The 22,588-nt window shown below is 39.7% G+C and overlaps 1 protein-coding gene across 4 annotated transcripts in view; it reads left to right on the top strand.

Moving 5' to 3' along the window:
* LOC128694411 (OTU domain-containing protein 3) overlaps positions 1-22,588 on the top strand; it is a 255,633-nt gene that overhangs the window by 113,613 nt on the left and 119,432 nt on the right. For all 4 annotated transcript variants that reach the window (XM_070097989.1, XM_070097990.1, XM_053784517.2 and 1 more), the window contains one exon: positions 7,331-7,479. In XM_070097989.1, the coding sequence (XP_069954090.1) occupies positions 7,331-7,479 (149 nt within the window). The remainder of the gene's footprint in view (positions 1-7,330; positions 7,480-22,588) is intronic.

The raw sequence follows: 22,588 nt of genomic DNA, 5'->3' as shown, positions 1-22,588 counted from the left end.
ACTAGTTGCAGGCATTTTTTTAATTAAATCGTCATGCAACTTCCTAGCCTTTTCACATATGATCGCTTGAGAGACGCTATCTCCTGCTAGCTGTTTTTCATTTATCCACACCAATAAGAGTCTCTCAACATCTTCCATCACTTGCGATCTTTGTTTCGAAAACACAGTTAAACCTTTGGCAACAACAGCTTCCTTGATTGCCGTTTTCTTGCCCACAATAGAAGAGATGGTTGATTTTGGTTTCTTGTACAACCTGACCAGGTCGGTGATACGTACTCCACTTTCATACTTATCAATGATCTCTTTCTTCATTTCAATGGGTATTCTTACCCTTTGAGGTGTAGGGTTGGCACTAGAAGCTTTCTTGGGGCCCATGGTCACTTATTTTCCAGAAACAGCACCGAAAACACTGTAATAATATGAAATATTCCGAGTGTATGCTTGAATGTTACCGCGGAGGCTGGCTGGTAAACAATGGCACGGGCGGCACATGTGAGGCTGGCTGAGGGCGCACATTGGACGCGTCTCGGACGAAGGCCGCTGAGCGGGTTTTTGTCCACTATGCGGGGCAAAATTTTAGCGAACAAAGCGTCCGCTATGCGGATTGTTCGCTATGCAAGGTGTTCGCTATGCGGGGGTCCACTGTATATCCCATCATTGACAAAGAAAAGCTTGAAACTGAACTAAAAGTATTCTATTGTAGATCTGATATGCATGAATATTGCAGATTAATTGAACTGCTGAAATTTGTCTTGGAAAATAATCTAGATGATGTTCTTAGGTTACAAAACTAATAAAAATCCTTTTGACAATTCCCATATCTACGTCAAAGCCAGAACGCTGCTTTTCAACACTGAAAAGAATAAAAACTTTTCTAAGGAGCACTATGAATTCTGAAGGACTAAATGCACTTATAGTGCTTTCAATGGAGAAAAATTTCCTAAACAGTCATCAAGAGATCAAGGTGAAAATTATTGATTTTTTTGCGCAAAGTAGAACAAGAAGAATCGATTTCATTTTTAAATGAATGGATCAAGTTTGAACTGTAACAATTTAGGTAAGTAAAAAATATTTTTTTGTTTGATTTTATCAAGCTTGTGTATAAATTTTCCTTTTTATATGCTTGTTTCATTTTACACACTATTAACCCCTTCAGGGTCCAAGGCCCAAATCTGAAGTGGTGCCCCAGTGTCCAAGAATTTAAAAAAAAAAAATTTGTTATTTTTTCTTATGAAATGGTAGAGAATCTTTTTGTGAAGGTAATAAAACAAAAAGTACGAAATTTGATGGAAAATTGACGAAATTATGCTCTCGCGAATTTTGATGTGTCAGCGATATTTACGAATCGGCGATTTTGCCAACTTTGACTCCCATTTTAGGCCAATTACATTATTCCAGTCAACCAAATTCTTAGCTATTTCACTAATATTACTTCTATTCTATCGATTGAGCACAAGAAATCGCCAAGTCAACTGTTTCAACTACAAATTAAAGTGATCGGAAATTGTTAATTTGGCCAATTTAACACAAAGTTCAAAATATTCCAATTTCAAAATAGGGTCCAGAATAAACAATGTAGGTATTCCTGGAACTAAACTAACATTTCCTCTGTTCATTAGTTACGTTTTGAGGCTTTACAAATAAATTACATTTTGATTTTTTATTCACATAATGAATTTTTATTCACACCAAAAAATAGAAGATTTACTGTTATGCAATACTACTGTAATAATTGTATAAATATCACCATATTTGTGAATGCATATTAGACCCACCAGCTGGTGTGTATTAGACGTGTGAGGTCGTTTGTTTACTCTTGAATATCGGCAAAAATTTAACATTTCTGCTACTTTGAGCTCAGTTTCAAGCCATTTCCAGTGCTAAAACCAATCAAAATCATCTCTATTTCTGTAATATGTCTTCCATTCTATCAAATGAGACCAAGAAATCGCAAATACAACTATAAAAAACATATGAAGAAACACTGCAAAGTCGCTGTTTTAATCGAAAAATCATGATTTCAGTTTTTTTTCTCTCATTATACGCAGTGTGCTGCAGGATCTGTTTTATGTGGTGCACACATACCACATAGATGTATTCTCTCATATCTAGGCCCAAATGTACCACTCACAGTTCATCAGAGTGAGCTGAGCTCATAAAGTAGATCTATGGTTTGGACCCTGAACGTAAAGCCGTAGATCTACGGGACGGACCCTGAAATGGTTAAAACAATGGCTAAAAATTTTCTGAAGCTGCACCTCCGCTAATTTTAGCTACAAGCCGCCACTGGTGCACAGTATAAAAAATCCTGCCCCACGCAGTGTTTAATGGGAAAAGCAAAACTCCGACCTTGTGTTTGGTTTAAAATAGTGGTTTTATTGGCTATTTCTTGGTATCATTTGACAGAATGGAAGACATACTACTGAAATATAGATGAATTTGGTTAGTTTTATGATTGGACATAAATATTAATATTAAATTTTTGTTAATTTTCCTGACAGGTAAGGCCCCGCCTACACCCCTAATCTGTTTCGTGAATTTTTAACTGTTTGATAGTCCGTCCCATAGTTCTATGGCTTTGAAGCCAGGGTCCAAGCTGTAGTACTATTTCATGAGCTCAGCTCACCCAGATAAGCTGTGAGTGGTAAATTTGGGCCTAGATATGAGAGAATGCATCTATGTGGTAAGTGTGAACCATATAAAACAAATCCTGCAGCATGCAGTGCATGAGAAAAAAAACCTGACCGCATTTTTGGATTAAAACAGTGACTTTGCGGTGTATTTTTGTATGTTTTTTATGGTTGTATTTGCAGTTTCATGGTCACATTTGATAGAATAGAGGACAAATAACAGAAATAAAGATGATTTTGATTGATTTTAGTAGTGAAAATAGCTTGAAATTGAGCTCAAAGAGCAGAAATGTTCAGTTTTTGAGATGTTCATGAGTAAACAAATCACGTACCCAATACACATCAGCTGGTAGGTCTGATGTGCGTTCATGAATGTGCTGATATTATTTATAGTTATTACAATTTTGCATAACAGTAAATCTTGTTTTTTATGAAAAAACATTATATGAATAAAAAATCAAAATGGGTAAAGACTAGAGACGTAACTGATAAACAGAGGATATGTTATATTAGTACCAGGAATGCCTGCATTGTTTATTCTGGACCCTGTTTTGAAATTTGAATATTTTGAACTTTGTGTGAAATTGGCCAAATTACCAGTTTCTGATCACTTTATTAGGTAGTTGAAATAGTTGATTGGGTGATTTTTTATGCTCAGTAGATAAAATGGAACACATACTAGTGAAATAGCTAAGAATTTGATCTAATGGAACAATGTAATTGGTCGAAAATAGATCTCAAAGTGGGCGAAAATCATTGATGTGTAAATATCACTGACACTGCAAAATTCACAAGAGCGTAATTTTGTCAATTTTTGATCAATTTTTGCACTTTTTGTTTTATTGCCTTCTGAAAAAGATTCTCTACGTTTTCATTTTCATATTTTTTTTTTTTTTTTTGCCCTGTGGGGAATTTTCAGATTGGGGGTCTGGATCCCTCAAAGGGTTAATAGGTTTGATTCAATTATTGGGATACTGTAAACCATACAATACAATGCAATTTTTATTTCCTTGCAAGTTTACATTGAGATTCTGTAATTACAATAATGAGTTGCAGTGCAAAGAGAGTCATTATCATGCCATGGCATTATGGCCAGACTAAATTTAATGGCTTACAGACTACTTAATACTAGAGAAATTGATCATAGTTTAAGTTGTACATCTGTTTTTATTTATTGAAGAGAATAAGTTTACTCAAATTACAATCTGGGGATATTACACTGGGACAAGTTGAAAGTATTTTGTAGGTTGTATATAATGGTAGTGACTTTGTGTCCACCATCTGTGATATTGGTTTTATGTCACCTTTGCACCATTTATAACATTTCTGGTATATTTTTAAATGTTTATACAGTAGTGTACTGTTTATTGAAATACAGTAGACCGTCATTTAACACAGTTATGTTGCTGACAATACCGTGTTAGGTAAAAACCGTGTTAGGTGAACTGAAGAACTTATGGGAAAAATAGGGTTACGTTCCTGAGAGCCCCAAAAAAGCCAAACAACTTCTTTTTAGGGCTCCACATCTTACAAAAATAAAAGTGAGTATGTAATTGTAGTTCATTGTTATGATGTATTATGTTGTTTTTACTGCATAGGGCTACAAATGTAACAGAAATAACAATATTTCTTACCTTAAATTGTGGGTGGTGGTGTTTGTGGATGATTGTGAAGAGAGTGGAGAGTTATACTGTGGTCCTACTGGGCTGAGGTGGATGGTAGAGGTTCTGGTACTGAAGTTGATGGTTGTACTGGAGTGTCTAACTTGAAGTCATTCAGTAAGTCAGTCATTCAGTAAGTCAGTCATTCAGTAAGTCAGTCATTCAGTAAGTCAGTCATTTAGTCAGTCATTCACTCAAACTTACGTTTACCTCTTTATGTGTACAATGTAACACTTCATTATGGCAACAGGATGCCTTGTCTAATATCTTTGTTTCCTTCGTTAATTCTAAGACTTAATTAAACGCTTACACCTTTTCTTGCCACTTTGAGCAACGCTGGTATGCCTACTGGGTGTCATGATTGCTTGGCAGATACAAGATATAGCAATTAACCCTTTGACTGTTTCAGGCCCCCTCTCTGAAACTCATTCTATGTCGCCAAATATTCGAAAAAAAAATTTATTTTTTCTTATGAAAATGTTAGATTATTTTTCTGAGTGTTTTAGTCCAAAAAAAAAAATTTTTGCCATCAGTACTTACCGAGATATAGAGTTGTGAAGTTTGCAGAAAATGAGCCGCGTATGGCAACAGTGGCGACTGCCGCTCACCAGGTAAACTTTAGTTTACTTGTATTTGAAGGTTTGTTGTTTTTTTCACTATTTTATTTTTTCACATAACTTATGTGGCCTATGAGACCAAAGTAAGGTGCGATGTACATATATACACTCGTTGTATACAACACAATAAGCACACAAACATAATTATCAATATATTGTTTACAAAACTTGTTTACAAAAACAAACAATACAAAAAATTGTTTATTACTATTGTTCTATAATATATATACCAATGTATAGCCACCGAACATATTCCTAGAAGTTCTGCAGCTTGTGGAACTCTTTGAAACATGGTGTCATACACAATGGTGGTTTACACTCTCACACATAAAACCAGTGTGTGTGCATTTTTGTGGACTTTTTTTTTTTATGTGCAAAGACAAAACACCTTCTCTGAGCAGTTTTCTGCAAAGTATTAGCAGGCAGTTGTGTTATGTAGTTATCCTAGGTAAATGGTCGTGTGTCATCATTCCTTCCATCCTACTTTCCTGATGACACAGTCTTGTGGCTCTCTGAGACAGAGAGCTAGATGGACAGACAGGGACCTTGACAGACAGACAAATAGACAGACAGAAACATTTGTGTACCAGCAAAAACAAAGGGAGGGCGATGGTCATCTAATATTTCCTTATCAGCTCCACCCTCGTTTATGCTCATCAAAGGTCAGCTCTTATCAGATGTTATCTCCCCTTGTCACTGTCATGGGGTGGACTTTTTTTTTTCTTGCTTCAAGGGAACAATATTATTACATCTTCTTCTTCCTCCTCCTCCTCCTCCTCCTCCTCCTCCTCTTCCTCCTCCTCTTCCTCCTCCTCCTGCTCTTCTCCTCTTCCTCCTCCTCCTGCTCTTCTCCTCTTCCTCCTCCTCTTCCTCTTCCTCCTCTTCTCCTTTTCCAATTCCTCCTCCTCCTCCTCCTCTTCTCCTCCTCCTCTTCTTCCTCCTCCTCCTCTTCCTCCTCCTCTTCTCCTCCTCCTCCTCTTCCTCTTCCTCCTCCTCCCCCTTTTCCTCCCCTCCTCCTCCTCCCCCTTTTCCTCCCCTCCTCCTCATCCTCCTCCTCCTCCTCCTCTTCCTCCTCCTCCTCCTCCCCTCCTCCTCTTCCTCCTCCTCCTCCTCCTCTTCCTCCTCCTCTTCTCCTCCTCCTCCTCTTCTCCTCCTCCTCCTCTTCCTCTTCCTCCTCCTCCCCCTTTTCCTCCCCTCCTCCTCTTCCCTCCTCCTCCTCCTCCTCTTCCTCCCCTCCTCCTCCTCCTCCTCCTCCATTGCTTTTGGTCTCAAACTCTTCAAAATCATGAAATTGATCTTCACTGACACTTCCATCTGTGTTAGAGCATCACTTGGGAAGAGAAGAGTCCCAGATTTGCTGGGGAATCACATATTTCTTACCGCTAGACATGCTGAAAAAGGACGACTGAAAGGGTATTCCCACAATGCACCACTGGCTCCCCAATTTTTTTTATATGGTGCACACTGACCATGGAGACCCATTCTCTCACATGTGGGCCTACCAGCTTTCTCCTGCTTGATTTGAAGCTGCTAGAATTTATGCGTATAAATACGTCAGAAACAGTGGCGCATAAGACATATATATATGGCGTAAACAGTCAAAGGGTTAAAGATCAAAATAAAACTCACAATCACAAGCTTGTAGCAGAGAAGTTGGACTGGACACGTATGAAGTATGAATGCTAGGATGGTGGGGTGACTGGAGACGGCGGGAGGTCTCCCCCTCTGAACCACAACAAGGCGACTGCTTGAGGAAAAGGGAAGTTTTTTTCCTTCCCGCAAACCGAACCTTGTTAAATTCATCATGCAACGTGTTACATAAAATTGTGCAGCAATTCTTCAGTCGTGCTATACCCAAATTGTGCCAAGTAAACTCTTGCTAAATGACAGTCTACTGTAAATGGAATAGAGGAAATCAGCTCTAATATACATTATTTAGGTATAAATACTGGTCAGAGAGCCTCTCATAAATCCGAGGCGTCAGTAAATGAGTACGTCGCTAAGTGAGGAGAGGCTGTATCTGTTTACATGTGAACCAAAGAGTGATGTCTTACGTTTGGCAGTAAGACAGTGGTAACCTTTATTTTATTTATTTATTTTATGTCTTTGCAAACAGTACATTGAGATTTTGTAGTCTTAGGTGTAGTCTATGGTTGTGGTTGGCAGAAAACTGTAAACTTATTTGCTTAGGTATTTTTCTGTACTGCATGTCAGTGTGTCTAAACAATAACTGATCCATCATGGAAAATGTGCTTCTGTGTATGCTTAAAAGTTTGTCACTGATCTCACTGTATATGCTGAATATTATCCTTGTTTCACTTTTTCATATTCTGAAGAGACAAATATAATTTAAAGTAAATTGAATAAATAAAAGCTTATAGCATTTTCAGTGTAGTAATATTTTAATTTGTTTTTCTTCCAGAAATTGCTTATTTGGAGCTCTTGGAGACCAGCTGGATGGTGTTCCAACATTTCACCAGAAACATAGACAAGATGTAGTGGCTTATATGAGACAACATAGAAATGATTTTGAACCTTTTGTTGAAGATGATGTTCCCTTTGATAGACATTGTGAGTAATATCTATTTAAGATATACAGTTCAGTAGGGCTCCACTTATATGGCAGGTTAGGTTCCAATCTACTGCCAAAAAGCAAACATCGCTGGAAAGCAGAACACCGTTTTTTCCACTTATAAATGCATATAAATGCCAGATAACAAGTATACACTAGCATAAGTTAAGTTAGCAATAGAACTAGGCATTAACCCTTAAACTGTCGAAACGTATATCTACGTTTATGTGCGTAGCGCTCCAGACGTAGTTCTAAGTTTTATTTTACATATTTTCATTACATTCTCATGTAATTTTTAGAAGGAATGATGCTCTGACAAATTATTTTTATTATAAGTTGTTGTTGTTATTACAAGTTATTATAATCATAAGAAAAAGAAGCACTAAACCCACAAGGGTCATGAATAGCTATAGATAGAATGAAGGCATATGAAAGGAATAAATTTCTGGTTAAGTAACTGGTGTTTGACTAGAGAAAACTTAATTCTTCGACTCCTACCAAGCGCTTGGTAAACAAATCTCATATTTATGTCACTTTTTATACTGTGGGTGTATGTATCATGTTTATATGTTATGTAGTGTCTTTATTATATAATTTTGAAAAAAGTATCATAGATGGATTATTGGCAAGAAAAGGCACAATACCGTGACTGGAACGATACACATATAACTTACACATAGAAGAGAGGAGCTTACGACGACGTTTTGGTCCGACTTGGACCATTTACAAAGTCATACTTTGTAAATGGTCCAAGTCAGACCGAAACGTCGTCGTAAGCTCCTCTCTTCTATGTGCGGGTTATTTGTGTATGGATTAATGGAAATGTCTGTATTAACGTAATACACCTGCCAACCGACTTACGACCTGCTCGACTTACGACCACTTGACTTACGACCATGTTTTTTATGCAAAATTTCTGGGAAATAAACAACTATTTGTGTTGTACACAGTGTTTATCCTAAACCTTACAGTATAAAGTACAGTGCTAACAGCATAAAAAGTAAAGTAAAACATGAAATACCAAAATAAAACAATAAAATAAAGTCATTACAAAAATGTGATGTTGATATTCAGTAGTAAAGTTCAACTTACGTCCATTTTGACTTATGACCAGTTTCTCAGAACCGAACTCAGTCGTAAGTCGGATGGTAGGTGTATACAATTAATGCTCCCAAGAGATTATATCGCGTTGAGTAGAGTGACTCTTAGTTATTTTAATGTGTACCTGCATGCCAGCACAGTGGGTAAGTATATTTAGGTACAGGTACACGTAAGTATAATTATCAGATTACATATAAAATGTGCAGTAACTTAAAAACACTTGAAATTTTGGAAAATTTCTAGACATAACAGAGTTGTGCTCACTGAGAATGTAAACAAACCAGGTGGGGCACACCATATTTGAAAGACCGCTTGCCGTATAGCAAATTTTGATCATTATTTGAAATTGCCATATTAGCGGAATGCCATAAGGCGAAACGCCTTATAGCAGGGCCCTACTGTATGTTTTCTGAAGTACAAAAGTACCAGCCATGCATTTTAATTTTTGGCTATATGAAAATATAGTGGACTCCCACTTAAGAGCTCTGCAGAAAAAACCTAGAACCATTTTCCACTTACCAACCATGTCTCACTCTTACATAGACCAGATTTCTAGGCTGCCAACTATCCCCAGGCTGCTTCACTCATACAATGACCAGATATTGTTTATAAGTACAGGCAGACCCTGCTTTACAGCACTTTGTTTTATGGTGTTTTGCTAATGCAGTGGTTTTTCAATTTTGCCCATTCTTCATTTATTTGGACTTCTACAACAAATATATTCACTACTCACTATAAGCTAAGGGCAAAAATATTTTAAGGTAAGTAATGTATGTGCTGTGTATGGATTTTTTTAGGCCTACTTCTGTTGCTTACTTAACCCTTTCAGGGTCCATGCTGTAGTTCTACGGCTTTGAAGCCAAGGTCCATGCTGTAGTTCTACGGCTTTGAAGCCAAGGTCCATGCTGTAGTTCTACAGCTTTGAAGCCAGGGTCCATGCTGTAGTTCTACAGCTTTGAAGCCAGGGTCCATGCTGTAGTTCTACAGCTTTGAAGCCAGGATCCATGCTGTAGTTCTACAGCTTTGAAGCCAGGGTCCATGCTGTAGTTCTACAGCTTTGAAGCCAGGGTCCATGCTGTAGTTCTACAGCTTTGAAGCCAGGGTCCATGCTGTAGTTCTACAGCTTGAAGCCAGGGTCCATGCTGTAGTTCTACAGCTTTGAAGCCAGGGTCCATGCTGTAGTTCTACAGCTTTGAAGCCAGGGTCCATGCTGTAGTTCTACAGCTTTGAAGCCAGGGTCCATGCTGTAGTTCTACAGCTTTGAAGCCAGGGTCCATGCTGTAGTTCTACAGCTTTGAAGCCAGGGTCCATGCTGTAGTTCTACAGCTTGAAGCCAGGGTCCATGCTGTAGTTCTACAGCTTGAAGCCAGGGTCTGTGACATAGTAGTACATGATGATCTCAGCTCACTCAGATAAGCTGTGAGCAGTGACTTTGGGACTAAATATGATAGAATGGGTCAAGAGGCCCTCTTCTAAACTTGTTCTCAGGGTCAAAAATTTTTCGGTAAAAAAAAAAAAAATGAAATAATAGAGAATCTTTTCCCGGTCGTAATGACACCAGAAGTATGAAATTTGATGGAAAACTTACAGAATTATGCTCTCGCCGATGTTTACGCATCAGCAATTCCTCCCACTTTGAGCCCTATTTTTGGCCAATTCCTGTGTACTAGTTGACAAAAATCATATTTATTTCACTAGAACTCCATTTTTTCTATCGAATGAGTACAAGAAACCACCCATTTATCAATTTTAACTATTCTGTAAAGTGGTTAGAAATTGGTAATTCTGCCAATTTCACACAAATTTCAGAAGATGCCAATTTCCAAATAGGGTCCAGAATAAACAAGAAAGACATTCCTGGCACTAAAATAACAAGTTCTCTGTTCGTTAGTCATGTCCCCAGGCCCCTCTTATATTTCTTTTGCTTTCCACTTTGAATTTTTATTCTTACAAAAAATAGAAGATTTACTGTTATGCAGACTATTGCATTAGTGTAGAAATGGTATAAATAATATCAGCGCACTTCTGAAAGAATATTAGACTCACCAGTTGACGTGTATTGGACACTTGGCATGATTTGTTTACTTTCGAACTTTGGTAAAAATCGAACATTTCTGCTACTTTGAGCTCAATTTCAAGGTACTTTTCATTGTGAAACCAGTCAAAATCATCTCAATTTCTGTAATATGTCTTCCATTCTATAAAAGGAGACCAGGAAAACTAGAATACAACCATAAATACCATACGAAAATACTGTGCAAAGTTGCTGTTTTAATCCAAAAACATGGTCAAAGTTTTTTTTTCTCATTACGCACTGTGTGCTGCAGGATTTTTTTTATACTGCGCACACTGACCACATAGACCCATTCTTTCATATGTAGGCCTACCAGCTTTCTCTTGCTAGATTTGAAGGCGCTAGAATTTAGGCATACTAGTACATCAATAACCATGGTGCATAAGCCATACTAGTACAGTGGACCCCCGCATAACGATATTAATCCGTTCATGAGAGCTCATTGTTATGCGAAATTATCGTTATGCGAATGAATTTTCCCCATAAGAAATAATGGAAATCAAATTAATCCGTGCAAGACACCCAAAAGTATGAAAAAAAAAATTTTACCACATGAAATATACATTTTCCTACACACAAAGAGAAGGATACATGCACAATAGTAGAGTAGTACATGCACAATATATATTGTGCATGTACTACTCTACTAAATGAAGAATAAATGACACTTACCTTTATTGAAGATGCAGCAATGACTGATGAGACACTGTGTCCTGGGAGTGCCTTTTCCTCCTGAGTACTGTAGGTCCTGTTTGGCATTTTCTTCCAGAACAGGCCTTATCACACTGTGTATGTCACTACGATTCTTAAATCTCTCAAACCAACCTTTGCTGGCTTTAAATTCACCAATATGAGCACTAGTTCCAGGCATTTTTCCCTGTTCACCTGGGTGTTAGTCGACTGGTGTGAGTTGCATCCTGGGAGACAAGATTAAGGACCCCAATGGAAATAAGTTAGAGAGTCCTCGATGATGCACTGACTTTCTTGGGTTATCCTCGGTGGCTAACCCTCCGGGGTTAATTGTTTCTCGGTAATTGTTTCACGTTAAGCCACACCAACAACACTCTCTCCACATCTTTGAGTAATACAGCTGATGGTGGTGCAGCAACAACAACAGCTGTGGTGCAGCTGACCATGGTGCAGCAGCAGCTGGGTGCAGCAACAGCTGACCATGGTGCAGCTGCAGCTGTGGTGCAGCAGCAGCAGCTGTGGTGCAGCAGCAGCTGACTGTGGTACGATAGTATTTATCACCCTTTTTACCACAGGGTTGGCACTAGAAGCTTTCTTTGGGCCCATGGTGGCTTATTTAGCAGTTACAAGCACTATACATAATGGAATAATACAAAATGTATCAAATGTATGCATGCAACCAGCCACCCTGGCTTGTAAACAATGACGGCAAGGCAGGCGCTCAGGCTGGACCGACAGGTTCGGGACGAGTAATGTTCAGAAACAGCTGATGGTGCAACAGCAGCTGACCGTGGTGCAGCAGCAACTGACTGATCCAGCAACAGCTGACTTGTCCAACAACAGCTGACTGGTCCAGCAACAGCTGACTGATCCAGCAACAGCTGATTGGTCCAGCAACAGCTGACTGATCCAGCAACAGCTGACTGATCCAGCAACAGCGATTCTTAAATCTCTCAAACCAACCTTTGCTGGCTTTAAATTCACCAATATGAGCACTAGTTCCAGGCGTTTTTCCCAGTTCACCTGGGTGTTAGTCAACTGGTGTGGGTTGCATCCTGGGAGACAAGATTAAGGACCCCAATGGAAATAAGTTAGACAGTCTTCGATGACACACTTTTTTGGGTTATCCTGGGTGGCTAACCCTCTGGGGTTAATTGTTTTTTGGTATTCTCAATAAGCCACACCAACAATGGTGCTACAGCAGCAGCAGCAGCTGACAGTGCTACAGCAGCAGCAGCAGCAGCTGACAGTGCTACAGCAGCAGCAGCAGCAGCTGACAGTGCTACAGCAGCAGCAGACGGTACTACAGCAGCAGACGGTACTACAGCAGCAGCAGACAGTACTACAGCAGCAGCAGCAGCAGACGGTACTACAGCAGCAGCAGCAGCAGCAGACGGTACTACAACAGCAGCAGCAGCTGACGGTGGTACAGCAGCAGCAGCAGCTGACGGTGCTACAGCAGCAGCTTACAGTGCTGCAGCAGCAGCTGACAGTGCAGCAGCAGCAGCAGCTGACAGTGCTACAGCAGCAGCAGACGATGCTACAGCAGCAGCAGACGATGCTACAGCAGCAGCAGACGGTACTACAGCAGCAGCAGCAGCAGACGGTACTACAACAGCAGCAGCAGCTGACGGTGGTACAGCAGCAGCAGCAGCAGCAGCAGCTGACAGTGCTACAGCAGCAGCAGCATCAGCAGTTGACCATGGTACCACAGTATTTCGATAATATTTCTCACCCTTTTTACCACAGGGTTGGCACTAGAAGCTTTCTTGGGGCCCATGGTCACTTATTTTGCAGATAAAATCACCAAAAACACTGTAATAATACGAAATGTTACGATTGTATGCTTGGATGTTACCGCGGAGGCTGGCTTGTAAACAATGCCACCGGCGGAACATGTGAGGCTGGCTTAGGCCTCACATAGACGCGTCTCGGACGAATAGCGTTGAGCAGGTTTTTTAGCGGTATGCGAGGCAAAATCTTAGCGATAAAATGTATCGGTATGCAGATTTAACGTTACGTAAGGCCAACGGTATGCGGGGGTCCACTGTACGTTGAAAACCCTGAAAAGGTTAATTACATAGCAGTCGCACTCAATCAACAAGCACAAAAAACAATGGATTATTGTGAAATGTTTAGATGAACATGCAGGGGCACGGACAGGCAGACAGGTCTGGTACGGTGGCCGAAACTCAAGGTACTGTTCGAAACTTAAAACAAAATTTAGGCAATAAAATGTGACCGAAACTCAAAACAGCTGAAACTTGGGGCGGCCGAGACTGAAGGTTTCACTGTATTACTTCTATTTCATCGATTGAGCACAAGAACCTTCCCAATCAAATATTTCAACTACCCAATAAAGTGATGAGAAATTGAATATTTGGCCAATTTCGCACAGTTAAAAATATTCCAATTTCAAAATAGTCGAGAATAAACAATGCAGGAATTCCTGGCGTATGTTAGGAATTGTGGCGGCGGCAGGGGAGCGTGTTGGGAGACAGGATAAGATAGTCCCTCAATATGAAACTAATATAAACTCTACGGCTTATTTATCTAGCACAATTCATCTAATATGACATAATAAACATTATTAGGAGAAGGCTGGAGACAGTGGAGATGTCATGTCTGAGGGCAATGTGTGGTGTGAATATAATGCAGAGAATTCGTAGCTTGGAAGTTAGGAGGAGGTGCGGGATTGCCAAAACTGTTGTCCAGAGGGCTGAGGAAGGGTTGTTGAGGTGGTTCGGACATGTAGAGAGAATGGAGCGAAACACAGTGACTTCAAGAGTGTATCAGTCTGTAGTGGAAGGAAGGCGGGGTAGGGGTCGGCCTAGGAAAGGTTGGAGGGAGGGGGTAAAGGAGGTTTTGTGTGCGAGGGGCTTGGACTTCCAGCAGGCATGCGTGAGCGTGTTTGATAGGAGTGAATGGAGACAAATGGTTTTTAATACTTGACGTGCTGTTGAAGTGTGAGCAAAGTAACATTTATGAAGGGGTTCAGGGAAACCGGCAGGCCGGACTTGAGTCCTGGAGATGGGAAGTACAGTGCCTGCACTCTGAAGGAGGGGTGTTTATGTTGCAGTTTAAAAACTGTAGTGTAAAGAACCCTTCTGGCAAGACAGTGATGGAGTGAATGATGGTGAAAGTTTTTCTTTTTCGGGCCACCCTGCCTTGGTGGGAATCGGCCAATGTGATAATAAAAAAAAAATTAATAACAGGGTAACATGATATATACTCTAGAATGAATAAAATATGGCATTACGTATGTGACTAGTGTTGCTGTGTTGTTTGTTGTTGGGTGTATAAGGGCCACTGAAAGATAAGCCTTACATAGTGGTGGTGATGGTGACAGCAGAGATGGTGGTGTTGTCAGTTGCCCTACATAACTCCAACAACATTGGTGGAGTCATTTTCGTGCTGTCCTTTTGCTATCTATTAATCACTTAACTTACTTGCTACACTGTTAATGCTACACTTTATCACTGGCTGGTGCTATAGCTTTTAGCGACTCCTGCTGCTTTAGTATCGTACATATCGCAGAATCACTGAAAAAGGCACATTCTCCCCTCTCTCTCAGCCCTTTACCAAAGGGCTGGCTGGCACTAGGAACTTTCTTTGGGCCCATGATGGCTTATTTAGCATTTGCAAGCACTAAAAAGAATGGAACAATACGAATTGTATCATATGAACTCATGGGATTGTGCTCACTGGCTGATAAACAATGGCACACTGAGTGTCGGGCCGCTGTTGCCATGTGGAAGTGTTCGGGATGAATGGCTATTACAGAGCTCAATGACGATCACCGAACCAATAATTTGACAAAAAATGTTATGATTTCCGAATATTACGAAATGCGACAACTACGATATCCAGGGGTCCACTGTATATGGGTTCATCTTTACACTCTATTTTTTTAACAGTGATGTATGAAGCTGAGTTTGAAATTAAATTAGTGTTTTGGGTATGTATAGGGTTTAAATAAATAAAAACAGGCATTTATGGGCATTGTTTTAACTGCATCCAAAATTCATGGTTTTTCCAGATTCGCTGGTGGTCTTGGAATGTAACCTCTGCAGATTTGGGGGGAATACTGTGTTAGACCCATCAGTTGATGTGTATTGGACGTGTGATGTCATTTGTTTACTCTTGAACATTGGCAAATTCGAACATGTCTCCCACTTTGAGCTCAATTTCAAGTTATTTTCAGTTCTAAAACCAATCAAAATCATCTCTATTTCTGTAATATATCATCCATTCTATCAAATGAAACCAAGAAATTGTAACTACAACCGTAAAAACCACACAAAAATACACCACAAACTCGGTGTTTTAATCCAAAAGCACAGTCTGTTTTTTTTTTCTCATTATGCACTGCGTGTTGCAGGATTTGTTTTATATGGTGCACATTTACCACACAGATCCATTCTCTCATATCTAGGCCCAAATTTTCTGCTCACAGCTTATGAGTGAGCTGAACTCATGGCGTAGAACTACGGCTTGGACACTGGCTTCAAAGCTGTAGAACTATGGGATGGACCCTCAAAGGGTTAAAGTGCCCCAGAAGGATTATTATTATTATTATTATTATGTTATTATGTCTTCAACACTTAGCTACTTCCTCGCCTGGCATTGCTACTCCTACTTTGAAATGATGCCAAATAGTGATTTTAAAGTGCCTGCACGCCAGCACGGTGTGTAGGTTTATTTAAGTACAGATATACATAAGTACAATTAGCATTACTGTCTTAGCCATAGACATACGTTGCTTATTGAGTTTAATAATTTTTAACTTTGCACCTAAAGTAAGAGCCTTACAACTCTTCCTTTTATCACCACTACCCTTAGATGTCATTGTAACACAAAAAGAGTATATGTATATAAAATATGCAATAATTTTAACCCTTTCATTGTTTCGGCCATATATATATGTCTTACGAGCCAGTGTTTCGGACGTATATACGTACGCTCAAAATTTCTAGTGGCTTCAAATCAAGCAGGAGAAAGCGGGTAGGCCTACATGTGAGAGAATGGATCTGTGTGGTAAGTGTGCACTGTATAAACAAAAATCCTGCAGTACACAGTGCAAAATGACAAAAAAAAAAAAAACTCTGACCGTGTTTTTGGATTAAAATGCCTGCTTTGAGGTGTATTTTCGTATAGTATTTATGGATGTATTCTCGTTTTCTGGTCTCATTTGATAGAGTGGAAAACGTATTATAGAAATAGAGATGATTTTGACTAGTTTCACGATGAAAATGACCTTGAAATCAAACTCAAAGTAGCGGAAATGTTCAATTTTTGCCGATGTTCAAGAGTAAACAAATCACGCCACACATCTAATACACATCAGCTGGTGAGTCTGATATTCTTTCACAAGTGCACTGATATTATTTATATCATTTTTACAATAATGAAGCAGTCTGCATAACAGTAAATCTTCTATTTTTTGTGTGAATAAAAAATCAAAATAGAAAGCAAGAGTAATATAAGAGGGGCCTGACGATGTGACTAATGAACAGAGAAAATGTTATTTTAGTTCCAGGAATGTCTGCATTGTTTATTCTGGACCCTGTTTTGAAATTGGCATCTTCTTTAACCCTTTGACTGTCGCTGCCGTATATTTACGTCTTACGAGGTACCGTGTTTGACGTCTATATACTCATAAATTCTAGCGGCTTCAGATCAAGCAGGAGAAAGCTGGTAGGCCCACATGTGAGAGAATGGGTATGTGTGGTCAGTGTGCACCATATAAAAAAAATCTTGGAACACACAGTGCATAATGAGAAAAAAAAAGCTCCGACCGTTTTTTTTTAATTAAAATGCCGACTTTGTGGTCTATTTTCGTATAGTATTTATGGTTGTATTCTCGTTTTCTTGGTCTCATTTGATAGAATGGAAAACATATTATAGAAATAGAGGTGATTTTGATTGATTTTACTATAAAAAGAACCTAGAAATGGAGCTCAAAGTAGGGGAAATGTTTGATTTTTGCCAATGTTCAAAAGTAAACAAATGATGCCATTGTCCAATAAATGTCCAACTAGCCATTCTAATATGCAGTCATGAATGGATTGATGTTATTTATACAATTATTACAATATTGCAGTAGTCTGCATAATAGTAAGTCTTCTATTTTTTGTTTGAATAAAAATTCAAAATAGAAAGCAAGAGTAATATCAGAGGGGCCTGGAGACATGACTGATGAGCAAAGAAAATGTTATTTTAGAGCCAGGAATGTCTGCATTGTTCATTCTGGACCTTATTTTGAAATTGTCATATTTTTTAGTTTTCGTGAAATTGGCCAAATTACAAATTTCTGACCACATTATTAGGTAGTTGAAATCGGTAAATGGGCAGTTTCTTGTACTCAGTCTATAGAAAAAAATGGAGTTCTAAAGAAATAGCTATGAGTTTTGGCAACTGGAACAATGGAATTAGCCGAAAATAGGGTTCAAAGTGCGCGAAATAGCCGATTTGTAAACAGCACCGAGGTCGCTAACTTCGCGAGAGCATAATTCCGTCAGTTTTCCATCAAATTTCGTCTTTTTGGTGTCATTACAATCGGGAAAAGATTCTCTATTATTTCATAAGAAAAAATAATTTTTTTTTTTTTAAATTTTGCGACACCAGGAGACACCTCAGGATTGGGGGTTGCGACAGTCAAAGGGTTAATTTGCGTGAAATTGGCCAAATTGCCAATTTCTGACCACTTTACAGTGGACCCCTGGCATTCGATGGCATTGGTATAGGTTAAATCCGGTATTCAATACATTTTAACGCAAAAATTTTGCCTCGCCACTCGTTCAAAAACCCGCCACACGCGATTCGTCTGGGACGTGTCCACGTGAGTGCCAGTGTTTACAAGCCAGCCAGTGTGCTCGCATCTAAGCATACATTCGGTACATTCCATACTATCACAGTGTTTTTGGTGCTTGTTTCTGCAAAATAAGTCACCATGGGCCCCAAGAAAGCTTCTAGTGCCAACCCTGGAAATTAAGAAAAATTTTGAAGGGTTTGGGGCTAACCCCGAGAAGCCTATGCCAGTTGTGGAATCCATTGTGCCTACTTCAAAAATTAAGGAAATGTGTGCATAGTGGGTTGAACTGCAAACCTTTATGGATGAAAATCATCCTAACACAGCTATTGCAAGCCATGCTGGTGACTATTACAATGACAATGTTGTGGCCCATTTTAGACAAATCTTAAAGGAACGGGAGGTACAGAGCTCTATGGACAGATTTGTTGTGCGACAGAGGTCCAGTGACTCTCAAGCTGGTCCTAGTGGCATTAAAAGAAGAAGGGAAGTAACCCCGGAAAAGGACTTGCTACCTCAAGTCCTAATGGAACGGGATTCCCCTTCTAAACATTAACAACTTCGACACTCTCCCCTCCTCCCATCCCATCAATCATCACCAGATCTTCATTAAAGGTAAGTGTCATGTATTCTATTGTTAGTAGAGTACTACTAACTGTGCATGTCTTCTTCAGTTTGTGTGCATTAAACTTAATATTTTATGTGGTAAAACTTTTTTTTTCATAGTACTTTTGGGTGTCTTGCACTGATTAATTTGATTTCCATTATTTCTTATGGGGAAAATTAATTCACCTTCCAATAATTTTGGCATACGATAGCTCTCAGGAACGGATTAATATCGTATACTGGGGGTCCACTGTATTGGGTAGTTGAAATTGGTAAATGGATGGTTTCTTGTGCTCAGTCAATAGAACAAATGGAGTTCTAAAGAAATAACTATGAGTTTAGTCAACTGGCATAATGGAATTGGCCAAAAATATGGCTGAAAGTCGGCAAAATCGCCAATGCGTAACTATCGCCGAGATCGCTAAATTTGCGAGATCATAATTCCATAAGTTTTCCATAAAATTCCTACTTTTGGTGTGATTAGCATCCGGAAAAGATTCTCTATCATTTCATAAGATAGTATCATTGAAAGTGAATTCCATGGTTTTCAAGCGGGTGTGACCGAAAACAGTACCCAGGATAACATAATTAGCGATGAAAACCCAGATGACCCACGACTTTCCACCTCTGGTGCTGGGTCTGCTCGTTAACATTCACGTTCACGTTCACCTGTACCAGGACGAAAGAGGATACTATTTGTCCGTGTACAAAACTCAGATGTAAGCAGTGAAAGTGATTATGATAGTGATTTCAAAGTTATTGAAAGCAGTTTAGTTGTGACAGTGAGGGTGAATATTCCCCAGTGAAGCAGCAGTATATACAACATAGCATGCGGTCTGGTAGTGTTTCATATGCTGTTCCAAGGGGAAGGAGTAAATCTTGGAGCACATTCCGTGGCCCTACACCACGACCTGATAGTGAAGATGGCGATATTGTTACGATGGGTATGAATGATGTGAGTGAGGCAGCAGGTGGTGGTGGTGATAGTGATAGTGGCATGAGTCATGTGGCACTGGCAGCGGGCCACGCTACTACCCATGCTGCTGACTCTGCACAACCAGCCTCACCCAACCCCACACTCCCACAACCTGCACAACCACAACCATGTTTCAATATCCAGAACCCACCAGCAGACCGTATCTGGGATTGGCAGCAAGGTGACGAGTTCGTTCCCAGTCCCCATGACTATGATGAAACACAAAGTGGAATACGGCCATCGTGTACACTCGGGAACAATGCTACTGAACTGGAATGCTTTCAGTTATTCTTTGATGAACCCCTGATGGACATTATTGTCAGGGAAACCAACACATACTATGAGTACACCATGACAAATACAGTTCTTTCATCAAGATCACAGCTACACCAGTGCAAGGACACAACTGTGGCAGAGATGTACCTGTTTTTTGCCACAATAATGCTTATGCCACATGTGTATAAGCACACTGTCACTACATACAGGGCAACAGAACGCCTGATTTCAGCCCTAGGTTTTAGTGACATTTTAGGTGCGAATCGTTTCTTGATACTGTTACGTTTGTTACACTTTTCAGAAATGTGTTTATGTACCTGAAACAAAAGTGCTGCATGTATTTTTATCCCTTCAGGAAGCTTGTTATTGATGAGTCTTTAATTTTATTCAAAGGAAGGCTCTCATTCAAGCAATACATACCAAGCAAGAGGAAACACTTTGGTATAAAGTTATTTGTACTGTGTGATTGCAAAAGTGGTCTCCTTTTGGATATCATTGTGTACACTGGCAGTAATACATTGAGAGATACCAGGAAGTTATTGGGTATCTCTGGTGATGTGGGTAGAACAATGATGGAACCATATCTTGGTAAGGGGCATATATTATTTACTGATAACTGGTACACAAGCCCTTTACTCAGTGATTTCTTGCGAGTGAACCTGACAGACGTGTGGCACAGTGCGTGGTAATCGTAAACATATGCCAAGGTTCGACACTGGCACTCGCAGAGGTGAGGTGCAGGCCTTTGCTGCCAATGACATCATGGCATTTCAGTGGCATGACAAACGTGATGTCACATTGTTGACATCAGTTCACCGAAATGAAATGGCACACACTGGCAGGCACAATAGAGAGACCAATGAACCCATTCTAAAACCTGCAGCTGTCATGGACTACAACCTCAATATGCGCTTAGTGGACAAATGTGACATGCAGATTGGGTTTGCTGATTGTGTATGCAAGAGTTATAAGTGGTATATAAAACTTTTTTTCCATCTTGTTGATATTTCTATGCTAAATGCTTGTAACATATACAAGTTGAGGACCAACAACAAACCAAAATATGGTGAATTTTGTTTGTCAGTCATCAGACAAATAATGCCAAGTACCAAGGAGCAACACCTGCAATAGACCAGCGCCCACGAAATTACCAACACACACCATCTCGTTTGAGGCCTGGTGATCACTACCACATACAACTGCCTCCTACTGCTTTCAAGAAAAATGCTCAGAGGAGGTGTTTTGTATGTGGATATACCACAAAACGCCCACAAACACGCAGGGACACTCGTTTTATGTGTGAGGAGTGTCAAGTGCCACTCTGCATATACTCATGTTTCAAAGAGTTTCACAAGCTGCAGCAGTTCTAGGAAAGTGTTCAGTGATTGTACATATGTATATATATTATGGAACAATAGTAATAAACAATGTTTTGTATTGTTTGTGTAAAAATGTTTTATGCACAAACTAACAGTGAAAATGTTTGTTCAGTTATTGTGTTGTAAACAGTCAGTGTATATTTGAACAGTGCACCTTACTTTGGTCTCACAGGCCACATAAGTTACTTAGAAAAGAAAAATATTGGAAAATACAAGAAACCTTCGAATTGGAGTATATAAAAGAATACTGGGTGGGCGGCTTTCGCCGCTGTTGCCATATGCCGCTCATTTTCTGCCAACTTTGTGCCTCTGTATCTTGGTAAGTACTGATGGCAAAAAAATTTTTTAGGCTTAAAACACTCGGTAAAATATTCCTAACATTGTGGTAAGAAAAAATAATTTTTTTCGAATATTTTGCGACATAGAATGACAGTTTCAGAAAGGGGCCTACGACAGTCAGAGGGTTAACCCTTAACCCTTTGAGGGCCGGCAAGCCCTCTCAGAAACTTGTTCTCAGGGTCGCCCAAATTTGAAAAAAAAAAATTATTTTTTCTTAAGAAAATTTTTACCATCAATACTTACCGAGATATGGAGGCGTGAAGTTGACAGAAAATGCCCCATGTATGGTATCATCGCTGACTGCCGTCAACCGGTATTATTTGTTTTTGTTTTTTAGGTACTATTTTCGATTATTTTTTTAATTTTTCTTTTCCAAGTTACTTTTATGGCCTGTGAGACCAATACAGTGGACTCTCACCTAGCAAACACATTGCATAATGTTAAATCCGCCTAGCGATACATTTTAACACAAAAATTTTGTCTCGGCTAGCGCTAAAAAACTCAACGCGATTCGTTCAAGATGCGTCCACGTGCGGCCTGAGCCTGCCTCACTTGTTCCGTGGGTGCCAGTGTTTACAAGCCAGCCAGCCACCACGGTCGCTTCCAAGCATACAATCGGAACATTTCATATTATCACAGCCTTTTTAGTGATTGCACCTGCAAAATAAGTCACCATGGGCCCCAAGAAAGCTTCTAGTGCCAACCCTACAGCAAAAAGGGGTGAGAATTATTATGGATATGAAGAAAGAGATGATTGTTAAGTATGAAAGTGGAGTGCGTGTCTCCGAGCTGGCCAGGTTGTACACAAAACCCCCAATCAACCATCGCTACTATGTATTGTGGCCAAGGAAACGGC

The sequence above is a fragment of the Cherax quadricarinatus genome, chromosome 60 (assembly GCF_038502225.1).
Source record: "Cherax quadricarinatus isolate ZL_2023a chromosome 60, ASM3850222v1, whole genome shotgun sequence".
Lineage (NCBI taxonomy): Eukaryota > Metazoa > Arthropoda > Malacostraca > Decapoda > Parastacidae > Cherax > Cherax quadricarinatus.
The sequence above is the reverse complement of the archived record's forward strand: the minus strand, read 5'-3'. Positions and strand labels throughout refer to the sequence as shown.